General features: G+C 41.6%; 1 protein-coding gene across 4 annotated transcripts; it reads right to left on the reverse strand.

Moving 5' to 3' along the window:
• Nucleotides 1-27: 27 nt before the first annotated feature.
• Nucleotides 28-27791, reverse strand: B4GALT4 (beta-1,4-galactosyltransferase 4). 4 transcript variants are annotated; one of them, XM_071760188.1, is made up of 7 exons: nucleotides 27664-27791; nucleotides 12532-13013; nucleotides 10912-11144; nucleotides 6546-6733; nucleotides 3704-3826; nucleotides 1167-1271; nucleotides 28-705 (listed from the first exon to the last, which is right to left on the reverse strand). In XM_071760188.1, exons 2-7 carry the CDS (start codon nucleotides 12797-12799, stop codon nucleotides 564-566), a joined length of 1059 nt encoding a protein of 352 aa, XP_071616289.1. In that variant the 5' UTR covers nucleotides 12800-13013; nucleotides 27664-27791; the 3' UTR covers nucleotides 28-563. The 4 variants fall into 4 exon arrangements, with proteins under 4 accessions (XP_071616289.1, XP_071616297.1, XP_071616267.1 ...); XM_071760196.1 differs by lacking the exon at nucleotides 27664-27791 and adding an exon at nucleotides 27609-27630; XM_071760166.1 differs by lacking the exon at nucleotides 27664-27791 and adding an exon at nucleotides 27155-27492.

A 27791-nucleotide genomic window follows, 5' to 3' on the forward strand; every position in this document is an offset into this window, starting at 1 on the left:
CTGGGCTCATGAAAGACAAGAAAAGCCTTTTGAATTCAATGGAGTGTATTTATTGAGAGATTTTTAACATCTCACCTATTACCATTATTGCCCTTCCCACAGACATAAGCAGTTTTTCCTCAGCCTAGAAAAAAATAGCTTTTCTCAGTGAGCCTGTAGTTGATGAAGAATTCCTGTGGTTTTACTGAAAAAAGACTGTCCTGTTCTTTTTGAAGTTACAGCAGTGTTGACAGCACAAGACTGCCTTCTGCCTGCAAAAAAATAAGTTCAGAATAGTTGCAAGAACAACATTTTTTTCAGGAGACATAAACTCTTATGTTCTTCCACTGGACCAGCCCAAACAAGGACACTTTTGCAAATGTCCCGGCAGAAAGTGCATAGAAGTACCCAGGGACCAGTCCCTCACAAAAGAAAATTCTCAACCCAATCAGATGCTGTGAAGAGAAATATTCTTCTCTGCTTCTGAAGTGCTCTTTAAAGCAGACTGGCAGGAGTCACCCGCTGTAACAGTAACCACAAACATGAACTGTTGCCATTCCTGATAATCTGTGCGGTGCGTGCCCTTATGAGATCTTGGGCTGCATGCTGAAATCCACCGTGATGTTGACGTACAAAGGGTTGTGTTCCACTGACAGCAGTTTATATGAACAAGAATTCAGCCCATCTGTTTTCCACGTCCTGGATACCTGGCCTAGAAGCTTCATCCTGGAGACAAAGAAAAGAAAATCTTCATTGACATGCACAGGAGAGGAGGTTTGAGCTCTTTCCCACTACTAGTAAACTTAGAGGCAGAGCTAGAGCCATTCTGTATCTACAGAGAATGTAAAGCCATGATTTTCCTGTCCTCAGCATAGACACTCAAACATACAGGAAAAGACAGCCTTTGGTTTGGGGAAGCAGCTGTTTAAGCCATGTAATCTCTGAAATCATACGCTCAACCCATGTGCATGTACCTACAGCCTCAGAAGTCTCTAAGGAATATCACCCAGTCAGTTTTATGCAGATCTCATGTACAGAGGGAACAGAGCTGTCACTGGGGTGTTCCCCAGAGCCTCTGGCTACCACAAAATGCCTGTTTGGCCCAGAGCAAAGAACTTGGCCCTCAGGTGCCCGGCTCCCAGCCACATCCCAAGACAGTGCAAGGCAGAACACTGTTCTTGACTCACCTCTCTGCATTCTCCTCATTACCTTGGTCTCGCTTGTGGAAGATCATTGTGTACCTGGCTACCTCAGCAGATGGCCTCACCACTTTCATCTTCTGCATCTCAACCCTGGAAGAAACAATAGTGCCATAAGCAAGATGTCACCTATAAACAAGCTCCTAGGGGGAAACAAAACAAAACCAATAAACAAACCAAAAAACCCCCACAACCCAAACACTCAGAGACCATCTCTTGTAGTTGCCAGGGAAGCAAGCAGAGCTGGAAGAAACTCATGTGCATCTCTTCCACAACCTGTTTTGCCAGAGAAATGGAGCTCAAGAGTTAAATTTCCAGAGAACACATGCAATAGGGTGACAGATGCCCCTTCCTTTTGAACAGAAGAATGCACCTACTGCAGTAGAGCTCATGTAGAGCTTTAAGCACACATTATGCAACAGCACATTTAAATTAGAATTGTCTGGTCTAGTTTGCACTGTCTTGTATTAAACCTAAGAGGTATGTAGAAAGATCCAACATGTTTTGCAACAGTTCATCTCAACTCCTGCAATAAAACCTCTGTACTTAATAAGTTCTCTATTTAAAAAAAAAAATAAATTGTTTTCTGTTTTACTATTTGGCAGACAGATGCAAAATTTATTTTTGTTGACATGAAGAAACCTTTCTGAGAATGGGAAACACCAGTCCCCATTGACGAGTTTAAGTGTCTGACATGAGGCTCTTGTCTGGAGCTTCTGGCCTTAAACATATCTGCACAGCACAGTAATTTTTCAGAAAGGGTTAATGTCCAAACAGTGGAATTAAGGAAGAGTCCAGGTCTTTGCTAATCACCATCAGCAGCTGAAAGAGCAACAGGAAACCAAGAACTGAAGAAAGCGAGCTCCTGCAGCTTCCCAATAACTGACTATAGCAGTCAATTATCAAACAAATACAACAAATTATCTGCAATATCTTTATCTGCAATATCTCTTTGTGATGTCTACCTGAGGAAGGGACCCAAAAGAGGCAGAACATTTAGCATAATGGCAAAGCAGTAGGCCCGAAGAGCACGCCAGCCTCGAATTCTTGAAGATACTGAAGGGGATGCTGCCATCTGCTGTCTTTGAAGCAGAAGGATGCAGGGGTCCCTATCCAACTACCCACCCACACAGCACACCTCCCATGACCTACCCACAGCACAACTGTCACCGGCCCAGTCCAAGATCTACCCCAAAGGAAAGGCATGAGCCAAGTCCAGTTGCAGTTTGCACTCTGTCTGGGTCATAAGATTTGGTTTCCACATCAAGACCACAACAGCTGCAAAGTTATGAGGTGCCACTCACAAGCAAGCATCACTTAATTCAAGCCACTTGCAAACATCATAGAGACCCTCTGGAAGTTCTGCTGATCTGTTGCACAGCTGTCTGCTGCCCAAAGAAACATTTGCAAGAACACCACTACCACCTTTGTTCACCCATTAACTGGGACAACTCTCGGGAAGCTGGGGAATAAGATGTTACTAAGCCATCCCCTACCAATATAAAAGGGAGCTCCCAAGAGGCCACAGAAGTAGTCAGGGTTGCTAGCTAGGAGTAGAGGTAAAAATAAAAAAAAGAAAAAAATTACTTAGAAGGGACAGAAATTCATGTCACCAGTAAACCTTTTAGATTTCTTGTGATAGAGCTGACTGATCTCCTGACCTGACAGAAGGAAAAACCCCAAAACTTTCAGTTGGAAGTTCCTAATAAATTTGATTTCACCAGTGTAATTATTTAACATCACCAAGGATGTGAATATTATGTTGCCAAATGTTTGTTTGCATATATAAGCAATTTAAAATACAAACTCTTCAGAATGACAGCATATACCCAAGTTACAAATTAACAGGCTCCTGCCAGCAGGGCTTTCAGGGGGTTTTGGTGGTGGAGGCTGTTTGTTTGTAGGGTTTTTTTCCCCCCTTTCCTCCATTAAAAGCAATGCAGGATTAGAGGTTTATTCCTTAGGCAAAGGGCAAAAGATCAACATAAAAGTTTTGTCCCACTAAATCTCTCAAAATAACAAGTTGCTCCTACTTTGACAGGCATGTCTGCAAAACTAGCTTTAACTAGAGCAAGGGGCATTTCTAAAATTCAAGATTCAAAATTCTGAAATTCACTATCTTTTAACAATAATCTACACCACCCACATACAAACTAAGCCTTGCTTGGAATAAATCATGGTAGTCAACGCAAAAAACCTCAATCCCAGCAAAACATTCCCACACTTTTGCAAAGTATTGTGTCTCTGACAAACCAGACTCCAGACTTCAATCTTTTTAGGTTATAACCAGTTTCCAAGAGAGAATACAAAACTGTGTGGTTCAAAAAAACCAAACTGCACCAACCAAAAAAACCCTGAAACTGCCAAAAACAATAAACCCCCAAACAAACAAAGAATTTCCCCACTACAATACTGTTTTGAATTGAAGACTACTGTAGTATTCTGCCTTTGGAGGCTAGGTGTGAATTCACACCAATTCTTTAAGTTTTTCGGTTTTTTTCATCTGATAATGATTTTTTTTTTACCTGATTCGAAGGTCATCATCTTCTCCACCCCATCCCCAGTAGCTGTTAGAGAATCCATTCACCCTGGTAAACTGATCTCTTGTAAGAGCAGTCACACCACCAAAATATCCTGGGTACCGTAACCTACAAGTACACAAGAGAATGAAGAATTAAAAGTCAAGTTCTACCAACAAGGATAATAGATCACCCTGAAACTCTGGATATGAAGCTGTCTTTCACAAATAAGAGGTGCATAAATCCATGATGTTTTTTTTCTCTTTCCCTTTTCACAAAAGAAGATAGTGATTTGCTTCAGGCCAGAGCAAGTTAACTCTTCAACCAAGAGAATGCAGCCACCTTCAATAGTTTCCACAACTCCTCTGGCCAGTCAGAAAGGCACTTCACCCCAAGGGCTCTGATGAATAGAAAAGGAACACAGCTATGCACTAATACAGCAGAAGCTTTACAATAAGGATACAAAGCCATCAGCTGTCTTAGAGCTGAATCTGAGTAGCTTGGAATGAAATCAGACCACAGTGAGGAGGCCTGTGCTACAGGACTGCAGCTCCCGCTAGGAATATTGCAGGACCAATTCCTAGGTAAGGTACAGTACAAGTTACTTAGTAACATAATGTAATGAAGCTTAGCACTAAACTTCTACCTTCTTTTATAATGGAAGCTGCATCTACTTATCTTCTAACATCATTTTGATAATTGCCAATTTGCTAATTATTATACCCTCCTGTTTCTTGTCCCTTAATGTAAGCATTACAACACAGCCTCAACTACATTGCCACTACCAGCTATGTGCAGAGCTGCAGATGGCATTTTGATTTCTAGACATATGTGAATCTAAACTGATTAACAAATTGTCAGGGCTAGAAAGTATCTATCATGGAAATTTACGGGACAGACGAGCAAAGGCGCAACTGTTGATTCCTGGTTTACAATTAATCTGATTTTAAAACACACACAAAAAAAATCACTACTCACACCCTCCCTTATATACCATTTTTCCTGGCTGAATTTTACTCGTCATAGCATCACAAGAGAACTGCAGAGGTTTGAAGGGGCCTCTGGAGATCAGCTAGTCCAACCCCCCTGCTCACAGCAGGGTCTGCTAGAGCAAGTTGCCAAGGACTGTTTCCATTCAGGTTCTGAGCATCTCCAAGGATGAGACTCCACAACCTCTGTGGGCAGCCTGTTCCAGTATTTGAGCACTCTCAAAGTAAAAAAAGCTTTGATGTATGTTTGAATTTCCTGCATTTCAGTTTGTGCCTGTTGCCTCATGCCTTTCACTGAGTCAGGCTTCATCTTTACTCCATTTCCATCAGGTATGTATACCCACTGACAAGATTCCCCTCTGCCTTGCTGCTCCAGGCTGAACAGTCCCAGCACTCTCAGCCTCTCTTCACATATCAGATTCTGCAACCCCTTGATCATCTTCATGGCTCTTCGCTGGATGTGCTCCAGTATGCCCACGTTTTATTATGCTGGGAAATCAGAACTGAACACAGCACTCCAGCTGTCATCTCAGTGGTGCTGAGTAGAAGGCAGCCATCATCTCCTTCAACTTTCTGACAACAACCCTCTTAATTCAGCTGACGATGCTACTGCTCTTTTCATGAGGGCACATTTCTAGTCCAGGTTTTTACTGTAAAGCTGCTCTGCAAACAACTCTAGCACTTTACTGGTGCATGGAGTTACTCCTCTTCAGAGGAAGGATTCTGCATTTCCCTTCTTGAACTTCTTAGAATCCTACTGGCCACATTTTCCAGCCTGACAAACTTTCTGGTATATTAACCACCCCTCCAAGATTTCTGTCTTTTCAAAACTAGCAGTCCAGGTTACTAATGAAGATATTAACCAGCACCATCCACAGCATCAACCCTCAGAATAAACCACAGGTGACTCGCCTCCAGCTGAACTTTGTTCCACTGATCAGGACCTTTTGAGCCCAGCAGCTCTCACAGTTTTCCGTCAGTATCCACTTACTAGTTCATACATCATCACTTTGTCAATGGGGATGTTATGGGAGACGGTGCTGAAAGCCTTCTTAAGACAAACAGGAAAGTATTATTCTGTATGAGAATTGTACATCTCTACATTGTACTCTTTCACATATGTTTAACAAAGGAAACACAGAAATGAAGCAGAGCTTTACTTCAAAGTACTTTGAGATCAGATGTTGAAAAGCCCTCTTCAAATTAGTATTTAGAGTGACATGACACAAGAAGCAAATCTTGAAAGAAACAAGTTCATTGAAAAAACTCTAGTCATTAAATTCACCAAGCTCAGCAGCCTTTTTGCTCTGAGGTGGACTGAACCTGACTTTTCACTTTAAATTATTAATATCCCACCAACATTTAGGTGACCCATTTAAAAATCAGAATGATCCTGTATTAGACACTGTCCAGATAAATAATTAAAGGAAAACCCTTGGCAAATTCTTGCACTTGAGCTCTCAATATCAAACATTACATCTTCAACAACAGGTAAGTGACAAGTTTTATTGGTACAATCCTGAGGTCCAGGACCAGGAGACCGCAAATATATTGCTAGCTTCAGCAGAAGGTCTCTGCAGACCCTCTTGTCTGCTGCTTTCCTCCCGGAACAATGTTTACTTCACCCCAGAAACCAAAATAATGTCAGTGATCATTCATACAGGTGAACACTGAGTTGACTTCAGTGATGTTCATATGGTTATATTTTGTCAGAAAGCACTTGAGAGGCAAAGTGTCACCACTAGAAACCTGGTGTCAGGAGGAAGGGTAGATATCAGCATACAGCTCCATCAGAAGAGGAACATTATCAGTACTGTGGCATTTCTGTTGGTACTCTTTCCACATTCCTGGTTTCCTACCTGTATCCAGTATTGTTCCTGCCAACTACAAGGTGCTTTGGTTGTGTGTCACACATGTAAATGTTTAAGTCATTTTCTGGCACCAGATCCACATCATGGAAAATGAAACAGTCCCAGTTCGCTTCTTTTAAGGCCTCTAGGTATCCTACATTCAGCAGTTTAGCTCGATTAAATTTGGTGCTGCCAGCCTGTGGAAAAGAATGGAAAAAACCTCTGAAGAGGGTGACAAACCTTTTGAACCAGAACTGCTCCCAGGCTTTTGTTCTAATCACGTAGCTGACAACTGCATTTGTGCATCACGGCCTTTACAGAAGTAACTACCTGGAGAGCTACCATAACATCAGACACAGCACCAAAGCAGCCAATAATGCAAAGTGTTTCTTCAGCCTCTACTGGTCGTGAACAAATACAGCCAGGTCAAGAGAGCCCGTGGGGCATGAGAAATAGGCATGCTGTATGATGCAATTTTGCTACTATCGCTGCTCCTGTCCTGGAGTTCCCACCAGGCTATGTAAAAAAACCAGTATCCATAACCAGTTTTGAAACAGGAACTCCATACAGCTGTGCTAGTAAAGCTTATGGAAGTTTGTTTATTTAAAAAAAAAACCATAACAAAACACTTAATTGGTTTATAGATATCAGAGTACATTCCACCTTTCTGCTTGTCCACTCGATTAGAGAGCAGTCCTTAAAGAATTCAAGGTATTTCCTTCGGTCAGGCAGTAGGTGGCAGAGTGGGAAATAAAAGGCAGGTTTCTTCGGGTTTGACTCCTATCTATAACCTTATTATTATGCTGCACAGGGACTCCCCCTGGCAAAGCACTTCACATTATTATTTTTTTTTTTCTTCATTGTTTGCTTTTACTAAAGTTAGTGCAGCTTTGCTTTGAAAAAAATAACTTTTCACCTGTGAGGTATATATATATAGGGATATATAGATAGATATATCTAGGTACACATACATACACATACACACACCCACACACCTGGCAGTTTCATAAGCTGACCATGACACTGTTCACTCTGGAGCAACAAGTATGCTCATCTCACTATTTCTTTTTTACAGAGCTGTACACACATTCCAGTCTAAAGCAGCTTTTCTAATCTTGAGAAAAAGGTGGTGAAGTTGCCTCAAATTCCCACCTAGGAGTCAGAGGGCCAAGCCCTGCACTGCCAGAAAGTGACAGAACAGTCATTTTCCAGAACTGCAAGAATAAAGAAGCAATTTTCAAGAGAAAAGGGTCATTTGCTAGAAGCTGCCTGGACAGAAAGAGGACCTATGGAAGATGAAAAAGAAACTGGCCTCTCTTGTCTGAGAGAAGGTTGGCTGTAGAGAAAAGCAGTTGTATATAAAACATGTTTTTGCTAAGAAGTAACACTTGGCTCTGAAGCAGCAATTTCTTCACTTTCACCAACGGTCCCCTGTGCCTGCGCATAGAAGATTTATTTCCAAGAAAAAATTGCATATAATTCCCTCAAAATCTATGACGTTGAATTCCTGAGTTTCTTGGGCTTGGCTTTTAGTTTTGTTTCTTTTTTGGTTTTGTTTTTTTTTTTAGAGTGCCCTGTATAGGAAAACATCAGTCAGATAATTTTCTGCTGATGATGAAAACAAAAGTTACTGAATGAACAGAACTATTCAGATGACTGGTAAGGAACATACAGAGACCCTCAGTTGGTATCTGGTGTCAGCCCAATTCAACAGCAGTATCAACTACCTGTTCCTGTTTTGTCGTTCCCATCAATACAGTCAGCTACCACAGCCTACTTCCTGCACAAAGAAAGAAAAAGAAAGCTCAAATTGCTTTCCGAGAAGGGCAGGTCTTGGTGTTAAACAACATGCTGAACAATAGCAAAGTCTGCTCTCAACTTCTGTCAAGGAGAGATTTGTCCTTCTTCCTTTCCACTGACTACAAGAAAAACTTAGGTTGGGGAAGAAATTATTCACCTTTTTAAGGATTACAGACTCACTTTTTTTTCCAGTACTGCACTCATGTATGCACATACTAGTGCAGAGAAACACTATTTTCAAAATTTCACAAGTAGCCCATAAAAAAAGATATTTGAATTATGCCCTTAAATGACTCATAGAGAAAAATGAAAAAGACCCATTTCTTCATCTTCCTCATGAGTACACTCTGTGTGTTTTAATAGTTAAATCCTGTTTAAATCATACTTCCTTGCCCAGAAAATACTTAAAACAACTAATATCACAAATTGGTAGTAAAAATGGATTTGCCATAAAAGAGAGTTTTGTTAGACCCATTTTCAAGTCTTTGTGTGTGCCTATATGGAAAGGCTAAGCAAAAGCATCTACTCATACAAGTAAAAACTTTTACAGTGTAAGTTCAGACTTGACCTCGCTGCTCACATCAGAAAAAAAATTTATATTTCTGTATTACTTTTTGCTAGTATGACAAAAGTCATTCTCCATGTTTCAATAAATAAAGAACTTATGCCCATTCTCCCAATGATTTTTTTACTAACTAATCACTGCTTGCTAGCCAGCATAAAAGCCATTATATGTACAACTACAGTACATACTACTGAGGAAAAAAGCCTCATTGTTTCCACTCTACAAGCCACACGACAACTCTAAACGAAGAAAGAACAATCTATTCCAAATTAAAGTATATATCCTGCCCTGACTTCTTCTGCTGTTCTGCCATGCCATTCAGCAAAACTGGGATCTTGACATGCTTGAGAGATGAGCCCATGCCAACCTCATGAAGCTCAACAAGGTCAAGTGCAGGGTCCTGCACCTGGTTTCTCGCAATCCCCAACACAATTACAGGTTGGGCAGAGAATGCATCAAGAACAGTCCTGAGGAGAAGGATTTGGGGGTATTGGTTGATGAGAAAGTCAACATAGGCAGACAGTGTGTGCTTGCAGGCCAGAAAGTCAACCATATCCTTGGCTGCATCAAGAGAACCACGGCCAGCAGGCCAAGAGATGTCATTCTTTGTTACACTCTTGGGAGACCCTACCGGGAGTGCTGCGTCCATATCTGGAGACCCCAATATAAGAAGGAGCAAGTCCAGAAAAGGGCCATGAAAATAATGAGGGCTGAAGCACCTCCCCTACAAAGACAGGCTGAGAGAGTTGGGATTGTTCAGCCTGGAGAAGAGAAGGCTCCAAGGTGACCTTATAGCAGCCTTCCAGTACCTGAAGGAGGCCTACAGAAAATCTGGGGAAGGACTTCTTACAAGAGCAGGTAGTGTTTGAACAAGGAGTAATGGCTTTAAACTGGAAGAAGGTAGACTTAGATCACACATTAGGAAGAAACTTCTCACTATGAGAGTGGTGAGACACTGGCAGGGGTTGCCCAGAGAAGTTGTGGCTGTCCCCTCCCTGGAAGTGTTCAAGGCCAGGTTGGATGGGGCTTTGAGCAGCTTGGTCTGGTGGGAGGTGTCCCTGTCATGGCACGGGGGGTTGGAACTAGATGGTCTTTAATGTGCCTCCCAACCCAAACCATTCAATGAAAAGTGTAAGCTTTCAACAAGAATGAACTTCCTCATACTGGTTAACTGACTCTAGCCTCTTTAAACAGAAAAAAGAAAAAATATATTGCCTTTTTGTCCTGTTGCTTGAAAAAAATCTGTTTAAAGTCAAAGCAGAACATGCAAGTAAATTATAGTGAAAGAAAGCAAACACAGTAAAAGATAAAGACAACATACTGAACAGGAGAAATCTTGTGTGAACAGAATGTAAACACATTAAATGAAAGACAATGTGCAATAAGTTTGTATGCTCAAATTTCAGCCACTGACTCAGCAGAGCTAGGAAGAATGCAAATACAGAAATTAATGAATGTTTCTGGAACAAAATGCTCTGCCATGGCTACTTCTTCTCTTAGGCTTTGCTGGGCAAGTGAAGCACCTACAAGCAGTAGCCAGAGTGTTTAGTTTGAGACAGCAGAAATACAATCACATGATGCATACAGCTTACTAAGCAAGACATCCAGTACAGAGATGGGAGACAAAAGCTAGATACAAATCAAGGCATTTGATCCAAACTACTTCAGATCAAAGACAAACTGTAATAGCCTAGTCACTTATGTGTATACACATTAGTAATGCAGAAGATGCTTACCTTGAACACAACCTCAGAAACAGTGAGTTACTTAGAGAGAAATGGACACCAGTTGAAGGCGCTGTTTGCTAATACTTTCCCAGCTCTGCTAGGAGCAGCTGAGATCCCGTAAGGCTACCAGCAACAGCTTCCCACATCCTTGCATCCCTCAACAAGCAGAAGTGTTCAAAGCAGGCCTGGAGGACTGACAGCAGAGGCAGCAGCATGCCTCCCCTCAGACTGCAGAGCACTGACTTCATCCCCACCCAAGCACCTCTCTGCACAGCTGCCTCACCTGGTGAACAACGTAGATGCCGTAGTCCAGCTGCTGCCTTTGTAGGAAGGGGTGGAGGTGCTGCAGAAGGTAGAGCAGGTGCTTCTCTCGATTGCGGTGTGGGATGATGATGGCCACACGCTGCAATGCTGAGCACTCTGTAGGGTGATACCGGCCCTTGGTTACCTGAGGGTTCTCCTTTTGAACTTCTTCTAGTGTTAAGGATGCTTTGAAAGTGAGTTTGCTGGCACCTCCTGTAGGAGAAGCACAAGAAACTTTCTCAAATTGTTTTGCAAATTGTTAAGCATTTAGTTACTTCAACTGACTACAGGGTAGTGAGTGATACTAAAAAAGGGCAGCTGGCCTATCACAGAAGTGCTGGCTAGAAACAGCTGTCAGGGCAAAGCTGTGAAAAGCCATCTCTACTTACAGCATGAACAAAAGCATCACAGGCTTAAGGCTATAAATTTCTAAGAACGTGTACCAAGGCTTTCTGCAGTCAAATGAAATTTTCATCACTTCTCTTGCACTAAGGTATCTTCCAGCCCCTCTGGACCTAACAAACCCAGAAAACAAAACAAAACAACACAGGCAACTGTGAAGGCTACAGCTGGAGTAGTTTACTTAAGCAAATAAGTTTTGAGGGCAGGGATCAGTGTGTACAGCTAGTCAGCAGCAGTTTGAACTAGACAGAGAAGGAGGGAAGAATCCAGCTTCTCAAAAAAATCCCTAATCAGGAAGAAGAAGAAAACAATGACATGATACTGCAAAGTAGAAGCCTGGTACTGCTAGCAATACGAAGACCAATAAAGAAAAAAAAAGTGGAGGAATAAGAACAGCCAAATCAAGGAAACGATCATCTGTTGGAACCTTCACCGTAAGGAGTGCTAACCCCAAGGCAGCTGTGAAGTCCTTCAATTGTCCAAGAAGACAGACAAAAGTACATCTAGTAACAAAAAGGAAAAAATTGAGGAAAAGGCAAAAGATTTTCACTTCAGATAAAAAGAGTTTAACAAAAAAAGTAAAAACTGTGCATGCAAGCAAGGCAAAATAAAATTCCTTCATTACTGCCCACTGGCAGGCAGATGTTCGGCCATGTTCTTGGGCAGCAGGGCTTCAGCACACATGGCAGTTGCTGGGAAGATAAACACTGTAACTATGAACCACCCCCTTCCTCCTTTGCCACAGCTTTTCTTGCCAAGCATGATAAATGGTATGGTCATACAGTACAGAATATTCCTTTGCTGAGCTGCCCCAGCTGTGTCCCCTATCAACCTCTTGACCACTACCAGATTTTAGGGGGCCAGGGAAAAGAGAGACAAAGCCTCAACAGTGTGCAAACACTGATCAGCAGTAGAAAAGTCACTGGTGAGCCACCTAGGCTGTTTTAACCACAGCTGTGAAGCACAGCACCATAGAGGCTGTTATGCCAGCCAGACCAAACACAGGAATGCTGTACCCCAAGCTGCTTGTTTACCCAGAACTGCTTATTGCTGCTGGCTGCATTGTATTTGTTTCACAGCAAAAGTGTCAATCCTTAAGACAGCCACTTTTAAATGGAAATAACAGGAAGAAAACCAAGTCAGCAGTACCAAAGCAGATGTAAGTTGTTAAAAAGGAGAGGAAAGCACCATCACTTACGCAGGTAGGGAGACAGCTCTGGGCAGAAATCCTGAAATGGTGTCACTGTGGGAACTTTTGCAATTAATTCAACCTTCTCCTCCTTCTTGCTGTCCTCCAGGCTTATTAGCTTTCTGAAATCCTGCACCAGGCTCCTAGCTTTAGAAATTTCCTGTCTGGAGTCCACAAAGTAACTGAATGTGGCCCATAGCACCACAAAACACAAAGTGATGAGCACCAACATTTTGAACTTATGGAAGAGATGGAAGACATACAACCTCAAGGCCATGGCTCTCCCTGATCTGCAAACTGTTTCCTCTGCTCTGATCCCGAGTCAGGCCACTGTATGCCCAGTGGGGATGAAATGAAAGGTCCTGAGAAGAACGTCACAGTAAGGAAGGAAAGCTGGAGGTAGGGAAGGCTGCCACACTTCCTGCAGTTTCATAGTTCATGGAGCCATAGTGCTGGTTTTGCTCTTCAAATGTTGGAAAATACAGTTCAACCTGGACAAAGAGAAAAAGGAAGGAGTTATTTTCTACTCTCTTCACTGTTGCACTTTCACAGACTTCATAGAAAGATTGCACCACAAAACACAGAAGAAAGAGCAAATATGAACTACTGGCCAGAAACTAAACACTGAGCTTTGGTCCTGGCTCAGCCACAAACCAGCTGCATTATTTTAGGCAAATTATTTTCCTGCTTTGTTCTCCACTCCCAGTCATCTGTGGGTTTTTTCAGATCAGAACAAAACTGCAGCCACTGTCCCATTTTACATCTGTGTACAGTGCCTGGCAATACATGGGCTTTACTACTTCTACTCCTACCAAAATTAGCAACAGCTGTGAGGCAAGAGATTCTGCTGGCTATGAGTAAAGCCAATTCCCCCATCAAAACAAAAGCCATATGAGTCCTTGCAGAATTAAATTGTCTTCTTCTGAAAGAGAATATCATTGATGCTCCATTGCTCTGCACAGCCTCACAATAATTGACTGGCATCAGAAATCATTTCTCTTTGCCTGCTGCCTGCCAGTCCCATCTTGTGGGGCTGTGGCCAGCATTCCCCTCTGACATGCTGCTGCAGGATGCACATATTCCCACTTTTCATGGGAAAAAGTTTTCCAGTGTTAGGTCTGTGAGGATCCAATCCTTTGTTCTGCTTCCCGCCCTCTTTCAAGAGCTGCATTTCCTCCAGCCTTTCACTGCCATCCTACTATGAAGTTTACCACACTTTGGTCTGGTATTGTGGTCTCATAGCAGAAAAAGAACACATTTTAATAAAAGAGAGCTTTGATACTGAAAACACTCTCAAAAATTGCCACCTGTGAGAAGAACCAGGACTGAGACTCAGTGAAGCAAAGACAGCTATTCTTTAAGCAATGCAGACAGAACACACTGGATCAAAGAGAAGAAACACAAAAATACAGAAGGTTATTTTATATCAGCTTTCAAAATATGAGACTCCAAAGAGATATTGCAGGCAGAAGGAACACTGCAACTCTACAATCCTACTAGTTTAGCCCTGGTGTCTTCTGCAAAAGTTTGCCAATTTAGAGGGATGTTCATGGAAGCCAGACTCCTAACTGAGAAGCTGAACTCAATGTGCTGCCCAAGCTTCTTGGGGTTGGCTGGGAAGGACAAGTTGCCACGCCTCCCAGCAGGCACTACTCAGAGTGGCCAGCCTGCTCTCCCCATCCACGTGTAGGTACACAGCAGAGTTTTAAGAAAGCAACAGTGTCTTCAGTGACCTGACCCCCAACAGCAAAGGACTTCCATAGGCACAGCAACCAAAGACAGCAGAAAGGAGGCCGGAGGGAAGGGAGCTACACTGGAGAGTATTATTGATAAGGAAAGGAGGCAAGAAAAAAAGGAGAGGAAATAGAAATAATGACACACTATTTAAAATTTTTAAATATTTTAAAACCACGTGTTGAAATGGACCCCTCAAGTCCACTGTTTTACATACTCAGACCAACTACAAGCAATCATTTTCACCACGGTCCTGAAACATCAGAATCTCCATAAGTCCCACATACCAGTTTGCTTTAGCCACTTTTTAAGTACTCTTGTGGGTAGGTGTCAGTAACCAATACTATTTTCTGTCAGTCTTTTATTACGTTTTTCTTCATAACAGCTCAAAGTACCAAAACAATATAGAAAACACAATATTGAGAGTGCGGGCGGATGGTGGCAAGGACATTAAGACTTGTAAAAAGAACAAGAAAGAGGGAAGACAAAAATCTCAATTAAGTAGAAAAAGTAAGAGAAAGCATAGGGGTCTATGGAGATTCACTTTCCAGGCAAATAGGACACTTCAGTTTGAATAGGTAAATAGGTGAGAGCAATTGCTGACTTACAGTTGAGAAAAATTAATCAAAAAGTTTGAAGTGCATTCAATCAGAAAATGGATCAAACCTAGTAAAAAAATCTCCCCATTCAGACAATCTCTGCAACAGGTGTGAGTAAGACTCCTAATTACACAGGAAAATAAAAAGAGAAGGAAATTAAATGGGAACACTATGGGAATGGAAGAATGCTGAGATTTTCAATGTATATAGTTTGTTTCAGCAATGAATCTTACTTCCTACATTTTCCTGAGTCTTGCTGGCAGACATTCCATAATAATATAAATTAGCAGCCATGGTGCCCTGAGAGGTGACAGCAGAAATATCATATTCATACACTTGGCATCAAATAATTCAGTTTTGAACTCAAGTCATGAGACCCTGTTATTTGCTTATCTAAACTCTATCTGCAGCTTTCCATGGGATAATCTAAATTATATTATTATTATTGTTATATTATATAATCATATTTAAAATTACTACATAATTATCCTTTTATAATCTCTCAGTTCCTGGGCAGCATTCAGCAGGTGAAGCTTTTCCCCAGAGGGAAGTACAATAAACCAAAGGTATCACTACATTTCCTGAATTTCCTTCTCCACCAATCCAAATGTGTTCCAGATTAAACTGGGTTGAAGAAGGAAACAAAGTTAAGATACTGAAGGTAATGTGTAGGGAATGACTGCCAACAAGTGTTTGCTAAAAATCAATGTATTAAATTCATAGCCTCCTGCTTTATCAGAAGTGGACTATGTTCTTAAAGTTGCCAACCTCTCATGCACAGCCAACAGCAAATGGGCTCCTTCCAACAAGAAATTATTTTCCTACAAATAAAATAAATAAATAGAGAGGAACTATCCATGCAAAAAAAATCCATAACAAAACATCGGGAAGTAATTGGCAGTAATAGTTAGAAGAAAAAGCTTCTGAAATACTTTTTTTTTTTTTTTTTTTTTTTTTAATATCAGGAAGAGCACACAGGTATAAAATTGCTAAGGTACACAGATGCTAAACTATGAACATAAACTCTGAAGCTACTGCACCAACTTTGTTTCTACCTTCCTCCTCTCTTACTCAGTTTCATGAAATCTCACATGTACCAATTGCCTTGGTCAGCTTTGTGAGATTCCTTTACAAGCATTTGTTACCAGAAGTTCATAGTCCTTGTCTCTGACAAATACTCAGACCGTACGACTGTCAGGGTGAATTATTTCATATGATAACTAAAATCACATATCCACTCATTTCTATGGCAGTGATAGACCCTTGCTCTTGCTTAAAATACACTCAAGCATTTCAGAGCAGCACAAATATGCACACACAGCCACAATGATCAGTAACTTCCAACTCATCACAACACATATTCAGAAAAGTTCAAGTTTCATAAACTTGCAGTTCGGTGTTTTGATGTTTTCTACAGAAAATATGGTATGTATTCCAAAATGTGGAAAGCATTTAGGCTGTTTTAAATGGAAAAACATAGATAAATTAACCATCAATTTACCTTACCTTATTACTTCATAGATTAAAAGGTAACACTGTTTTTCACTGAGACAGAAAAATGGTATGTGCACAGAAAGCCATGTCTGATTCTACTAACAAATGATAAATAACTGTACCCTTATGACTGAAGATGGAGAAATGAAGCAAAGAGCTGGCATTTTTTACTCCCACCAAAGAATCCATGAACTTAAGAGGAAAGTAACTGGAAATAAAAGGACAAGCAAGAGGTTAAACCTTAATAAAAACTTGACTGTCAGGAAAAAAAAAAAAAAGAAAGAAAAAGAAAAAAGGAAAACTTGATCATTGCCCATCTGGAGAATGTTGCTTTATCACTTCACTCTAAGGACTCTTCATTTGAAAAAAAATGATCTTTCACCTGCAAGCTTAAAACAGAGGGTGTCTTGCTGCTGAAAAGCAGGCAGACTTGCAAAACATCCATAAAATAAGTATTAATGGAACAGCCTTAATCAAAAACTTAGAGAGAATCTGCTCCAACCCTAATAAAGCCCAACAGTCATTCTGCAAATCACATGAAATAATGGAGCAGATGCTTTGTAATTCCTAACTTCCAATTATATTTCCCAGTCACCATGATTGATTAAAGATTATCAAAAGTGATTGCACAATGACATGAGCCAGCTCCTTCAGCACTCATGGATGCATCCCATCATGGCCCATGTCCAGTTTGCTTAAGTATTCCCTGACCTCTTAAGTAATCCTCTTCCACCAAGGGTATAAATTCCTTGCCCCAGTCTTCTCGTCTGGGACCTGGGATTCCTGACTCACCGTCTTGCCAGTAAAGACTGAGTCAAAGAAGGTATTCAGTAGCTCAGCTTTTTACGTGTCCTGCAGAGCCAAGTCCTCCATCTCACTGAGCAACAAGCTGACATTTTCCCTCACCTTCCTTTTATTACCTATGTACTTACAGAAGCTCTGCTTGCCATCTTTACTACCACTAAATCATGGCTAATATATTAATCAAACATTCAATACTAAACAAATCTTGCTGTAAACAATAAACCCCAAGACACTGGAAATGTTGTTCTTCTATCTTCTGTACTTTGTAGCTCAGGGTAACCATCCCTCAAACATGGGTGGAAAAATACCTGTGATGCAACTAACTTCTCATGGCTCTCGTATCTCTTTCAAGCTAGATCTGACCTTCAAAGGTACAAAGAAGCTTTCATAGGAACATGAAGTGCAACTCTTATTGCAAAATAAATTCTCAGTGAAGCATGACCAAAGCCAGTTCATAAAGTTACTGAAAGGGCACTACACTTAAGGCCATGAAGTTACAAAACTTTGTGGTACCCATTTCAAAATCCATGGAAAAAAAATTAAGCAGAAAGAGCAGTTATCCAAATTCAATAATCAGTGAATATTCCAAAATTAATTAAAAATGAGAAAGGTCTCCATCTATATATGGTCATATCTAGACAGACACTGCAAATGAAATTCTAAATATATCAATTATCATCTTGGGATGATACTCTATGATCTGCATTCCCCAACATCTTACATGTACTAGTAACTGTCCCTGTGCTTTACAGCTTGTCTGCCAACTCAAGTTTTGTAGCCTGCTATGTTTTTTGAACCCTAAGCCAAGCCCTAATTGCTTGCTCTAAGGTTCCTAGCACTGTTCAGAATAGGTTACCCATGGGAACAGACCAGAAAATCAGTGCTGTACGACTCATTCCATGAACAGAGGGTTTCAGTTCTGATCTCTGAGACTGATGCCATGAAAGCAAAGCCCCTGTTTGCTTCTCTCTGTTCAGGCAGCCCAAAATAGTAAGTAAGGTTCCAGAATGGACAAGACTTCCTCTTAAGCAAACTAAAACAATTAGGGTGATCCATTTCCATTCAAAAAATATGAAAAAAACCCAACATGCATTGGAGTCCAACATGATGTGCAAGCACAGAGCAGGTTAGTAACAAAAATGAAAGCTGGTTCCACATGCAAAGGCTGCAGAGTCAATCTACTCATATGCAGTGGGCACTTGTCTGGCTGAAGCCACTGTAATTACCAAACTCAGGTATCCAGAAGTTCTAGACTAAAAGCCATTCTTTTTTCATCCAGGCAAAACTCATTGGTAGGCAAAAATAATTTCAGCAGAAAGATGGATTGCTGGTAACCCTGATCTACATATTAGTGAAGGAAAGTACCTTATAAATAAAATTTGCTATGCAATTGGAGTTAATAAATACTATTTTCCAAACACTTTTCCCTGACATATTTTTAAGATTAAAATTGCCATAATAACTACACTAAAGCCAAGACTCACATGATTATTTATTTAAATAGCTATTTAATAGTCTAAGTGAGAACACATTTTCTACCTAAACTATATTTTTGTGTGTTTGCATTTAAAACAATTCACCCTGTATGAAACAGCTCCAGAGAGAGACTTTCATTTGGTACACAGAAAATTCATTTTTAATTTACATAAACTAACCTTCTGACTGTTTCACACTGCCAGTAAGGAGAGGTTTCCTATCAGACAGGATTTTCCAGAAGCCCCTGCAACCTCCTCAAGCTTATGCATGAATTTGACAGACAGCAGAACAGGTCCAGCAGCAAACAAAATTTTCTTCAACCTAACTTAAAATCTGTCGTAAGTTCAAGCAGCAAATGAAGCATGAAAAAGTTCCTTAGGACAGCATTTATCAACTCTGTGCTATGTAGACTATTATTTAGTATTTTATCTAAGCTAAAACCAAAAGCAACAATGAGGTAGTCCTAGGAGTATCACTAAGTATATCAGTCTTCTTCATTAAATCCTCCAAGAAAGCATTAAACTCTTTACAAGTGACAAGGTGGAAAAATCATTGTATAGTATCAGCTTATCTATGTACAACAGTTCAAATCCTCAAGTTTAACAAGTCTAAATCTGCTCCTTTCACAGCAGATTTAAAAGTTTTTTAAAAGGCCACTAAGCTAACAGTTTTTAACACCTCTTTTATGCAACACTTACAGAATCTTATTACGTCTTCATACTAGAAAAACATTAACTGCTGAACAGAAATTAAGTTATGGGCTATTAAAAAAGAAAAAAAAAAAATTAAATCCTCAGACAAACACCCTTTCCACTCCACATTACACTTCCTCAGGTTTTCAAGGCAAATGAAGGAAATGCATTAAACGACCCACTGCTGCTGCCACATTCCTCCTTACTGTAGAACAACCACTCAACAAAGTTTGGAAGACACTGTGCAAGTGGCAGACATTTTTCATACAGTAAACCTCACAACATAAAGAGACCTCCATTACCTCTCACGTGCTGCAGGAAGAGTACCCTTAAAACTCCCAGGATGACTTTAAAAAAAATAAGACACATCCCACTTTTCTCCAGCCCAAAAAGTCCCACACGCCCCTCCCTCAGCACATGTCCCAACCCGGGACAAATCTCTCTCATTTCCTCCGAGCACAGCAGAACCAGCACCAGGGCACTCAGGCACACCTTGACAGCACACTGTGCCAGAAGCAATACCACGAACAAATAATTACTATAATACCCCATTCAATGAGAAACAATAGCTTGAAGCCTTTCTTCCTAAAAGCAAACCAAAATTTCTATCAGTCCTTCAGCAGTCCCTCTGGTATCTGCTCCATTTGGAGACTTTTACCTTTGGAGATTCCACTCTTACAGAGACCAAGCTGCCACCCTCTTATCCATACCTGTAGAGCAGTCCAGATGCTCCCACTTCATCTCTGTCCATTATCCCCTGGACATACTTGCTAAGTGACAGTGACATCACAGACACAAGCATGTATTTTATATAATTTTATATTTATATATATTTATATATAACCAGTTTGGCTTATTAGGCCATGCTTTTCACAAAAGGAACCTTATTATTATGAGGTTGTCCCTAACTGGCACTATTTCCACCACTTTGCCCCATAACACCCCGCTAGCAACCTTACAGAACCAACAGGATGGAAACAAGAGAGGTGTCTATTTGCCATTTTGCCCATCTGGGTCTCTCCCAGGTTACCAGGGCAACAGCACCTTGGTGTTAGCCAACCTCCGGACCTTCACACACTGCCAGGAAGAATTTTACTGCCAAGCTACCTAAGCTTCCTCCCTTGCTGCTATATGTTAAGCTGACAACCACACTTTCTTTGGCAAATTTGCACCCACATTAGAAGAACTTGATAGTACAACCATGTCTATCAGACAACCATGTCTATCAGACAAGGAGTGAGATTTTCTCATCCTTCCAGTCAACATACAGATAATGACAAAACATCATAGTAAGGATGAGGCCTCAGTACACATGGTACATAGCTAAGACACATTGTGTTGAAGGTGCGGAGAGAAAGGATTGCTACAGCCTCATGGCAGATGTTCATCTCCTGTAACTCAAACCTGTTTGAATTCTTTGTGCAATACGTACATTCTGAGCAGGCAGATATTTCATAGCTCCTCCTCTATGCCACAAAGGTCTTATTTATTATTAGGGCTGCACATGAGTTTTTGGGGAAAACTTCCTTGTTTCAGATAACTAATAGTCTTACGATTACTGTGTGTTTTAACTGGTCAGCCACAAAGTCAGAAAAGACTGGATCTTGACTGCCACTGTCATCTTCTTCATTCCAGTTCTTAAACTGTACTTTCTCTGCACCAGCATCAGCTCTCATGCAAACTTGAGGTTACCTGGATCAGGGGCAAGCAGTATTCCTTGCAACCTTCTGTGATCCTCTGTCTACCCTTCCCACTGAAGAATGTCAGAAGCTGGGGACAACCACAAGCAGAAAAACAGTAGCTCAATTTTCAGTTGCACAGGAAGAAGAAGGATGATAAGATGATACTTTAGAAGCATGATAAGGCACATTTTCAGGCAATAACTGGTAAAAAATGTACAAATGGCCTTGAACCAGACAATATGAAAAAGGAAACCTACAAGTTAAAAAGAAACAGACCCAGGTGTATTTGTGTGGTTTCGTTAGCATAACAGCCAACTGCCAGCTAAAACATTCCAGTTGTGTGGAGAATACAGATGTGCTGTCTCCACACTCTTTTCTTTCTTAGGCAAATACAATAAATTCATCTCAAACAAAAGGAAGAGAAGCAGCAAAGCACAAAAAGAGGACTCTCCATATCTCTTTCATTCTGACATACTGGATGGAGAAGAAAATAGAACTGTCTCAGTATCTCACCTATCCGTAACAGGGACACCATTGTTCTACCATCAAATGCAACCTAAACAAGGAGTACTATTGCTTTCCTCCAGCCTGCTTTGGTATATTATCAGGGCACTGAACAAATTTGCTCCACAGGGAAAGCACTGGACAAAAAAAGCAGTCTCTGGGTACTGGTACATGTGAAGCCCATAATTCTCTAAATGCATGTCACTGATTATCTGGCTGCCAGATGCCCACCAAGTCACTCCCTCACCTCCCCCCTCAACAGGACAGAGGGAGACAGCAAGATGAAAAAGGACATGGGTCAAGATAAAGACAAGGAGATCACTTATAAATTACTATAACAGGCAAGTCAGACTTGACTTGGGTAAAAATAATTTATTGCCACCTAAATTTATTAGAGTAGAATATTGAGAGACGAACTACAACACTTCCACTCCACTTCCTTGTTCCTAGGCTCAATTTCACTCATTCATTCCCATCTCCTTTAATAATCCCCAGCCCACAACAGTGCGGGGGAATGGATGTCAGTCCATAACAGCACCTTTCTGACACTTCTTCCTCCTTGTATTTTTCCTCTGCTCCAGTGTGGGTCCTTCCTATAAGATAAGAGTCTTTCCTGAACTGCCCCATCATGGTTGCTTCCACAGGCCACAGCTCCTACCAGAAAGTCTGCTTCTGCAGGGACTCCTCTCTACTGGTTGCATGTCCCCACCAGGAGCCTGCTCCAGCATAAGCTCTCCTCCTTTGGGGAATGCCTGCTGCAGCATAGGGTCCTCCACAGGATGCAGGTAGATACCTGCTCCTCCTTTTCTGACCATAAGTTGTTTCTCAGTTTTTTAATTTTTTTTTCTCTCTCTCTTGTTGCAACTGCTGCACAGGATTTTGTATTTTCTAAAATACATTTGCCTCAAGGCACCACCAGGTTGGCTGGTGGGATCAGCTTTGGCTGGCACTGGGTCTGTTTGGCTAAAACTTGCCTTGTTCAGAACAGGTGCAGCCCCTGGCCTCTTCTCACAGAGGCCACCTCTGCATCACCACCCTGCTGCCAACATCTTGTGACCTGCACTCAGCACATCATTTTCATTAGCTGAAGCAAAATACTGACTTAAACTGCTTCAGAAGATCCAGCATGTTACAGAGTCACAGAGTGCTGGGGGTTGGAAGGGGCCTAGAGAGATCATTGAGTCCAACCCTCCTGCTGTCTGGTGTAAGTCACACAGGAACACATCCAGCTGGGTTTGAACGTCTCCAGAGAAGGAGACTCCACAGCCTCCCTAGGGAGCCTGTTCCAGTGTTTTGTCACCCTCACAGCAAAAAAAGCTTTTTCTTATATTTACATGGAACTTCCTATGCTTCAGCTTGCACCCATTGCCCCTTGTGCTATCATTGGTCATCATGTTGCTCAAGATCTCGTATTTATTCATTCAGAATGAGTTATTTTCTGACTACACCCAGGTACACTCAGGTAACAGTCCTCTCCACCCCATATCCCTAGCCCCAGCATTAACCCTGAGCTTCATTTTCCTCTACTGGTGTCCAGAATAGTAACCACACACCTCTGACATCTATTGCCTTAGATTAAGCAACTGACACTTTGTGACTGTTCATCGAAACAATAATTGCTACATGGCATCACTACTGTGCCATAGCCATGCAAATCTATCTCAGATAGATAAAACTTGTGGCAACAATTTTTCCAATGCAGAAGAAACTCCATCTAACATTTTCACTTAATACAGGCCTCTGGAGGAATCTTGGCTTTAACATTATTCTTGCTCCAGTGCTTTACAGTTACCCCAAATATTAGATAGTGGGTATACATCTACTTCCAGACAATTTAATGAGCAAAAAGCAGACATTTTTGCATAGTCACATTTCACCTGTAGAACAGAGGCCCAACTCTTAGCAAGTACTCAGTGCCTAAACCATCTCATTTAGATTTTTGGGATTACCAAAGGAAAAGCTTAAGCTTTCTTTACTAAGCAACTAGAGAGCTCAACATCATTATCAAGCACAGGCCAATTGAGCGGGCACTACTCCAGTACAATTTTCACTTTCCTAAGACGTAACGAACTTTGGTTTTACGCTAGGAAATGCAATCTAAAATCTCCAGGCCAAGAAACACATTTATGAATGGCCTCTCTTGTTACACAACTACAGCTGAGCCACTGACCTCACTGTAAAAGACACAGTGCTGTCAGACTGAGTGCAGTCCAAAAGATGCAAACAGCACTGGCACAGCCTGAAACTACCTACCTACTTACTACGGAAACAGCTTTTAAAGAAATAAAGCACAGTTTAAAAAACACCTTCCCCTCCAGTATCAATGGAATATCCTGAAGAAGCACATGGTAAAGCAGATTTCTGTGGAACTTCACAGGTATAATAGAAATGTATAATAGAAATGTAGAACTTCACATGTATAATAGAAAACTATAGTCATGATCCAACTTGGCCATACCCTATATTTTTCTGTCAGCTGCTGGCTTGTTTGAGTGGCATCAGTCAGTACAGATGCCAGATGTCAGAGAACTTGCCACTCTAGAAAAGACTTCAACACATTTCTGGCAAAATTCCCCACTCATCTCTCTCTTGCACAGAAAATAACACCTGAGAAAAACCGCATTACAACAGTATACATTCTTACTTCAGCTTTAAGTAGTTCACAATACATTTTTTAAACCAAAGTGTCACCACAGATAGCCAGAGCAATACAAGACAGAAGCTGATGTAGCTATCTGTAAACAAAGTTGTAAAAAAATGAAAAGTAATAAAGTTGCACATGTATTACAAAAGCATAACTACAAACAGAAACCCATTATTAGTTCCTCATGGAGGTACTCCAACATGACAACTGCACCAAAGACATTCCAGTAGAAACTTCCTTAGGCATGAACAGATTTTACTTTATTTTTTTTTTTTCAGACTTAACTCAGTAAGAGTTAACTGCCAGTGCCTATTGCAAAGAGAGCTATGAAAATATTTTGTAGATGTTATGATTTTGTTAAGGTATTAAATGTACAGGGCCTTTTCCATGTTAGAACACAATTTACATCTATGCAGATTTTCAACCAATCTGCAGACAGATTTTTATGCAGGAGAAAAATTTCAAACATACACTTTAATAGCTCTAACTCGCATGTTTTGGAAGTGTTATGTCTCAGAACAGCATTTGACAGAATTCAAAACTGTTCCAACAATTCTAGTTTAACCTTGCAGCAAGCAATTTTAATCAAATGCTTGTGTAAGTAATAAAAAAACCATTTCCCTGAGAAGCGGGGTACTATTAAGCCTTTTTGGACAAGCAGTTCACTAAAATTTGAGTCAATGTGAGACAGTATATTGCTCTTCCTCCTATTCAGTTACTAATCTCTTTTCTCCATCTCACTGGCTCCTGGCTGGGGTGTCTGGAAAACTGAAGGTGAGATGCAATGTGGATTCCTCCTCTCCAAGTCCCTCCAAGTTAAAAAGCTCCTGTTCCTCTGCAATCCTCTGCTTTCTCACCCAAGCAGCAGCCAGGCTCTGGCTCTTCCCAGGAAAGCAAGAGAAGGTCAGGGAGATGACACTTCATTCAGAATAAGAGTAGAGGAAAGTGGCTCCTTTTCAACCCTTCACATTGCTGAGCATGTGTTACCCCTCCTCATCTCACGAATCAATGAAATTAGTTGCAAGAGTTCAGAAGTCAGCCACAGGGCTAAAGGGAACACAAGGTTAGTGTCACAGATGCCTCAGCAACATCAGATCCTAAAATTTTCTTATTATTTCCAATTGCATACATTTAGAATCATCATTATACCATTTTAAAAAGAGTATCTGAACCATAATGCATGATAACTTTTCCAAAATTTACCACCTGAAAAATAAATATTACGTAGTTGTTGCTCTGAGCAAGAGGAACATACATATAGTAAAAAAAATATCTAAGGACACCAAGACAACACAACCATACCACCTTCACACTAGCAAAAGACAAGTTCACCAACTGCATTTAGGCAGCTTAGATTTAAGATCATGTAATAAAAAATAGAAATCAAGCACCCCTCAACTTCTATTTCTCCTCATATATGATTTAAAAGAAAAGAATGTGGCAATTCAAACCAGAGAGAAAAAGAAAAACTCAAGCCTTACAAAGATGAAATAACAGATTTCTTACTTCTGAAAAGTATCTGTTAAAATTAAATACATCTGTTACAAAAATGACAAGGAAATAACTATATAGATCAAAAACACAGTCGATCATACTTCATTTAAAAAACTCATTTACAGTAAGAGTATCCTGAAGGGTGATATGCTTCACAGTGTTGAAAGGTTCATGAAACACAATCTAACCTGCATAGTGACAGAAAACAATAAAAACTCCAGAAGCTGTGCTTTTTAGTATACTAAGTGTAATCAATTTGTAATTAACAGAAGATACAGAATTGTCACCGAGTTGCAGAGAAAAAAATCCTAAGAGCATCTCACATAACCACCAGCCTCACTAATGAAAAGTGTAAATATTTGAAGAATGTGAACAAATCCTAAAGTTTATTTCTTTGTGTTTTTAATGCTAGCCAGCTCAGCAAAAACCTTTCATCTTCTTTTTCTCTAATCCCCTCTGTTGAAAACTGAGCTCTTATAAACTGACTCAGCTGTCCCTTGGGAACTTCTTTAGTGAAAGGGTGGAAAAAATGTTAAATCCACAATAGATGTTCACTGTTAACTCTTTGAGACAAACAGGTATTAGTAAGAAATTGAATACAAGTGTTCTCCTTTTTGACTAATACTATCATAGTGCTGGGAAAATTTCAAGTCTACAAGGTTCTTAATCCTATCAGCTACATTTTAACAGCATTATGACTTAGAAACCAAGACTTCATAAATACTCGACTTAGTAGCCCTACTCCTGCTTTCTCTCAAGATCTACAATGACATTTCCATTGTCACTAGCCCACCTGGGCCCTTTTTGTCAAACGAGGGCTTCCACGAACCTGTGCAAGTCTCCTCTCAAGCCATCTGATCACTGCTTTGGCTCCTCCAAAGTAAGGTCTTAAAGCAGTAAGTGAAGTTCACTGTTCCTCACTGAGAAAATTTTAGTGAACAGCACCGCTTGCCTGTGCCCCAGCTTCTCCATGTGTGAAATGGGGGAAATAATAACAAGTACTGAATTTACTTTACCACCAGTGTGCTACAGCTGTCCCCCAGACTTACCGGCCTCTGAGCCTAAGTACTAATACGATACTTACTTATATAGTGCTTATATACACAGGTATATATTTTTTTAGTTATGTAACTGTTCCAAATAGTATCAGAAACGCTACACTAGAATGAAACTATGTACCGACAGACTTATTTGCCGCATCACATCCCCAAGTCCTGCTTTCCACGTTCACAGGAGATCACTCCCCTCACACTCCCGGGGCAGCCCAGAAGCGATCAGCTGCAGCAGGCAAACCAACGTACCAGGTGCTGAAAGTCCAAGGCAGAGTTAAACGAACCCCTTTCGCAATTCCGCTGAGGATTTCAATCTGAACCAACCCCCGGTGAATCATTTACCCCCCCCCCCCAACCGCTCGCCTCCGTTTTTTTACCCCGGCCCCAACACCCCTCACCGGGGCCGGGAGGGCAGGGCCGCCCTCCTCCGCTTTTTAAACCAAAACCCCTTACTCACGCCGCCGCTCCGGAGGGCACCCACGGGCCGAGGCCGCTTCTCTCTTCCTTCCTCTCTCCGTCCCCGGGGCCCTCCGGGACACCCAGGCCCGCTCCCGCCGGGACCAACGGCCAACGGCCGCCCCCGCGCGCAGGCGCCCTGCTGCGCGCGCCCCCTCCCCTCACCGCCCGGCAACGGAGGGAGCGGGAAGGGGAGGGGGGCGGGAGGAGGCGGGAAGCGAATGGTGGCACGGACGGGAGGCGGCGGGGTCGGGGGATGAAGCCGGCGGGCTCTTCCTTCCTCCTCTCCGAGGGGAACGGGGAGGGGGCTGAAAGGCCGCGGTCGGCCCTTCACCTGGCCGCCCCGGTGCCGCCGCCATCCCCCGCCGCCAACCACAGAGCTCGGAGGTAGAGCGCCTCCCCTCACCCACCCACCAACCCACCCAGAGGGATAGAGCGACCCCGCGATGGCGGACCTTGTGTCCCCTTCCCCAGCCGCCATGGCAGCTCCCGGCGCGGCGCAAGTCGTACCCGCCTGTTTGCTTTGGGTTTTGGAAACCGGGATACGCCCGGGGTGCTGGTGGCTCGGTGCCAGAGCCCTGACAGATCCTGCCGTGTGCGGGGATGCTGCTGGCGTTCCTGAAGCCGCTGGGGAGCTG

This window comes from Heliangelus exortis, chromosome 1 (assembly GCF_036169615.1).
Source record: "Heliangelus exortis chromosome 1, bHelExo1.hap1, whole genome shotgun sequence".
Lineage (NCBI taxonomy): Eukaryota > Metazoa > Chordata > Aves > Apodiformes > Trochilidae > Heliangelus > Heliangelus exortis.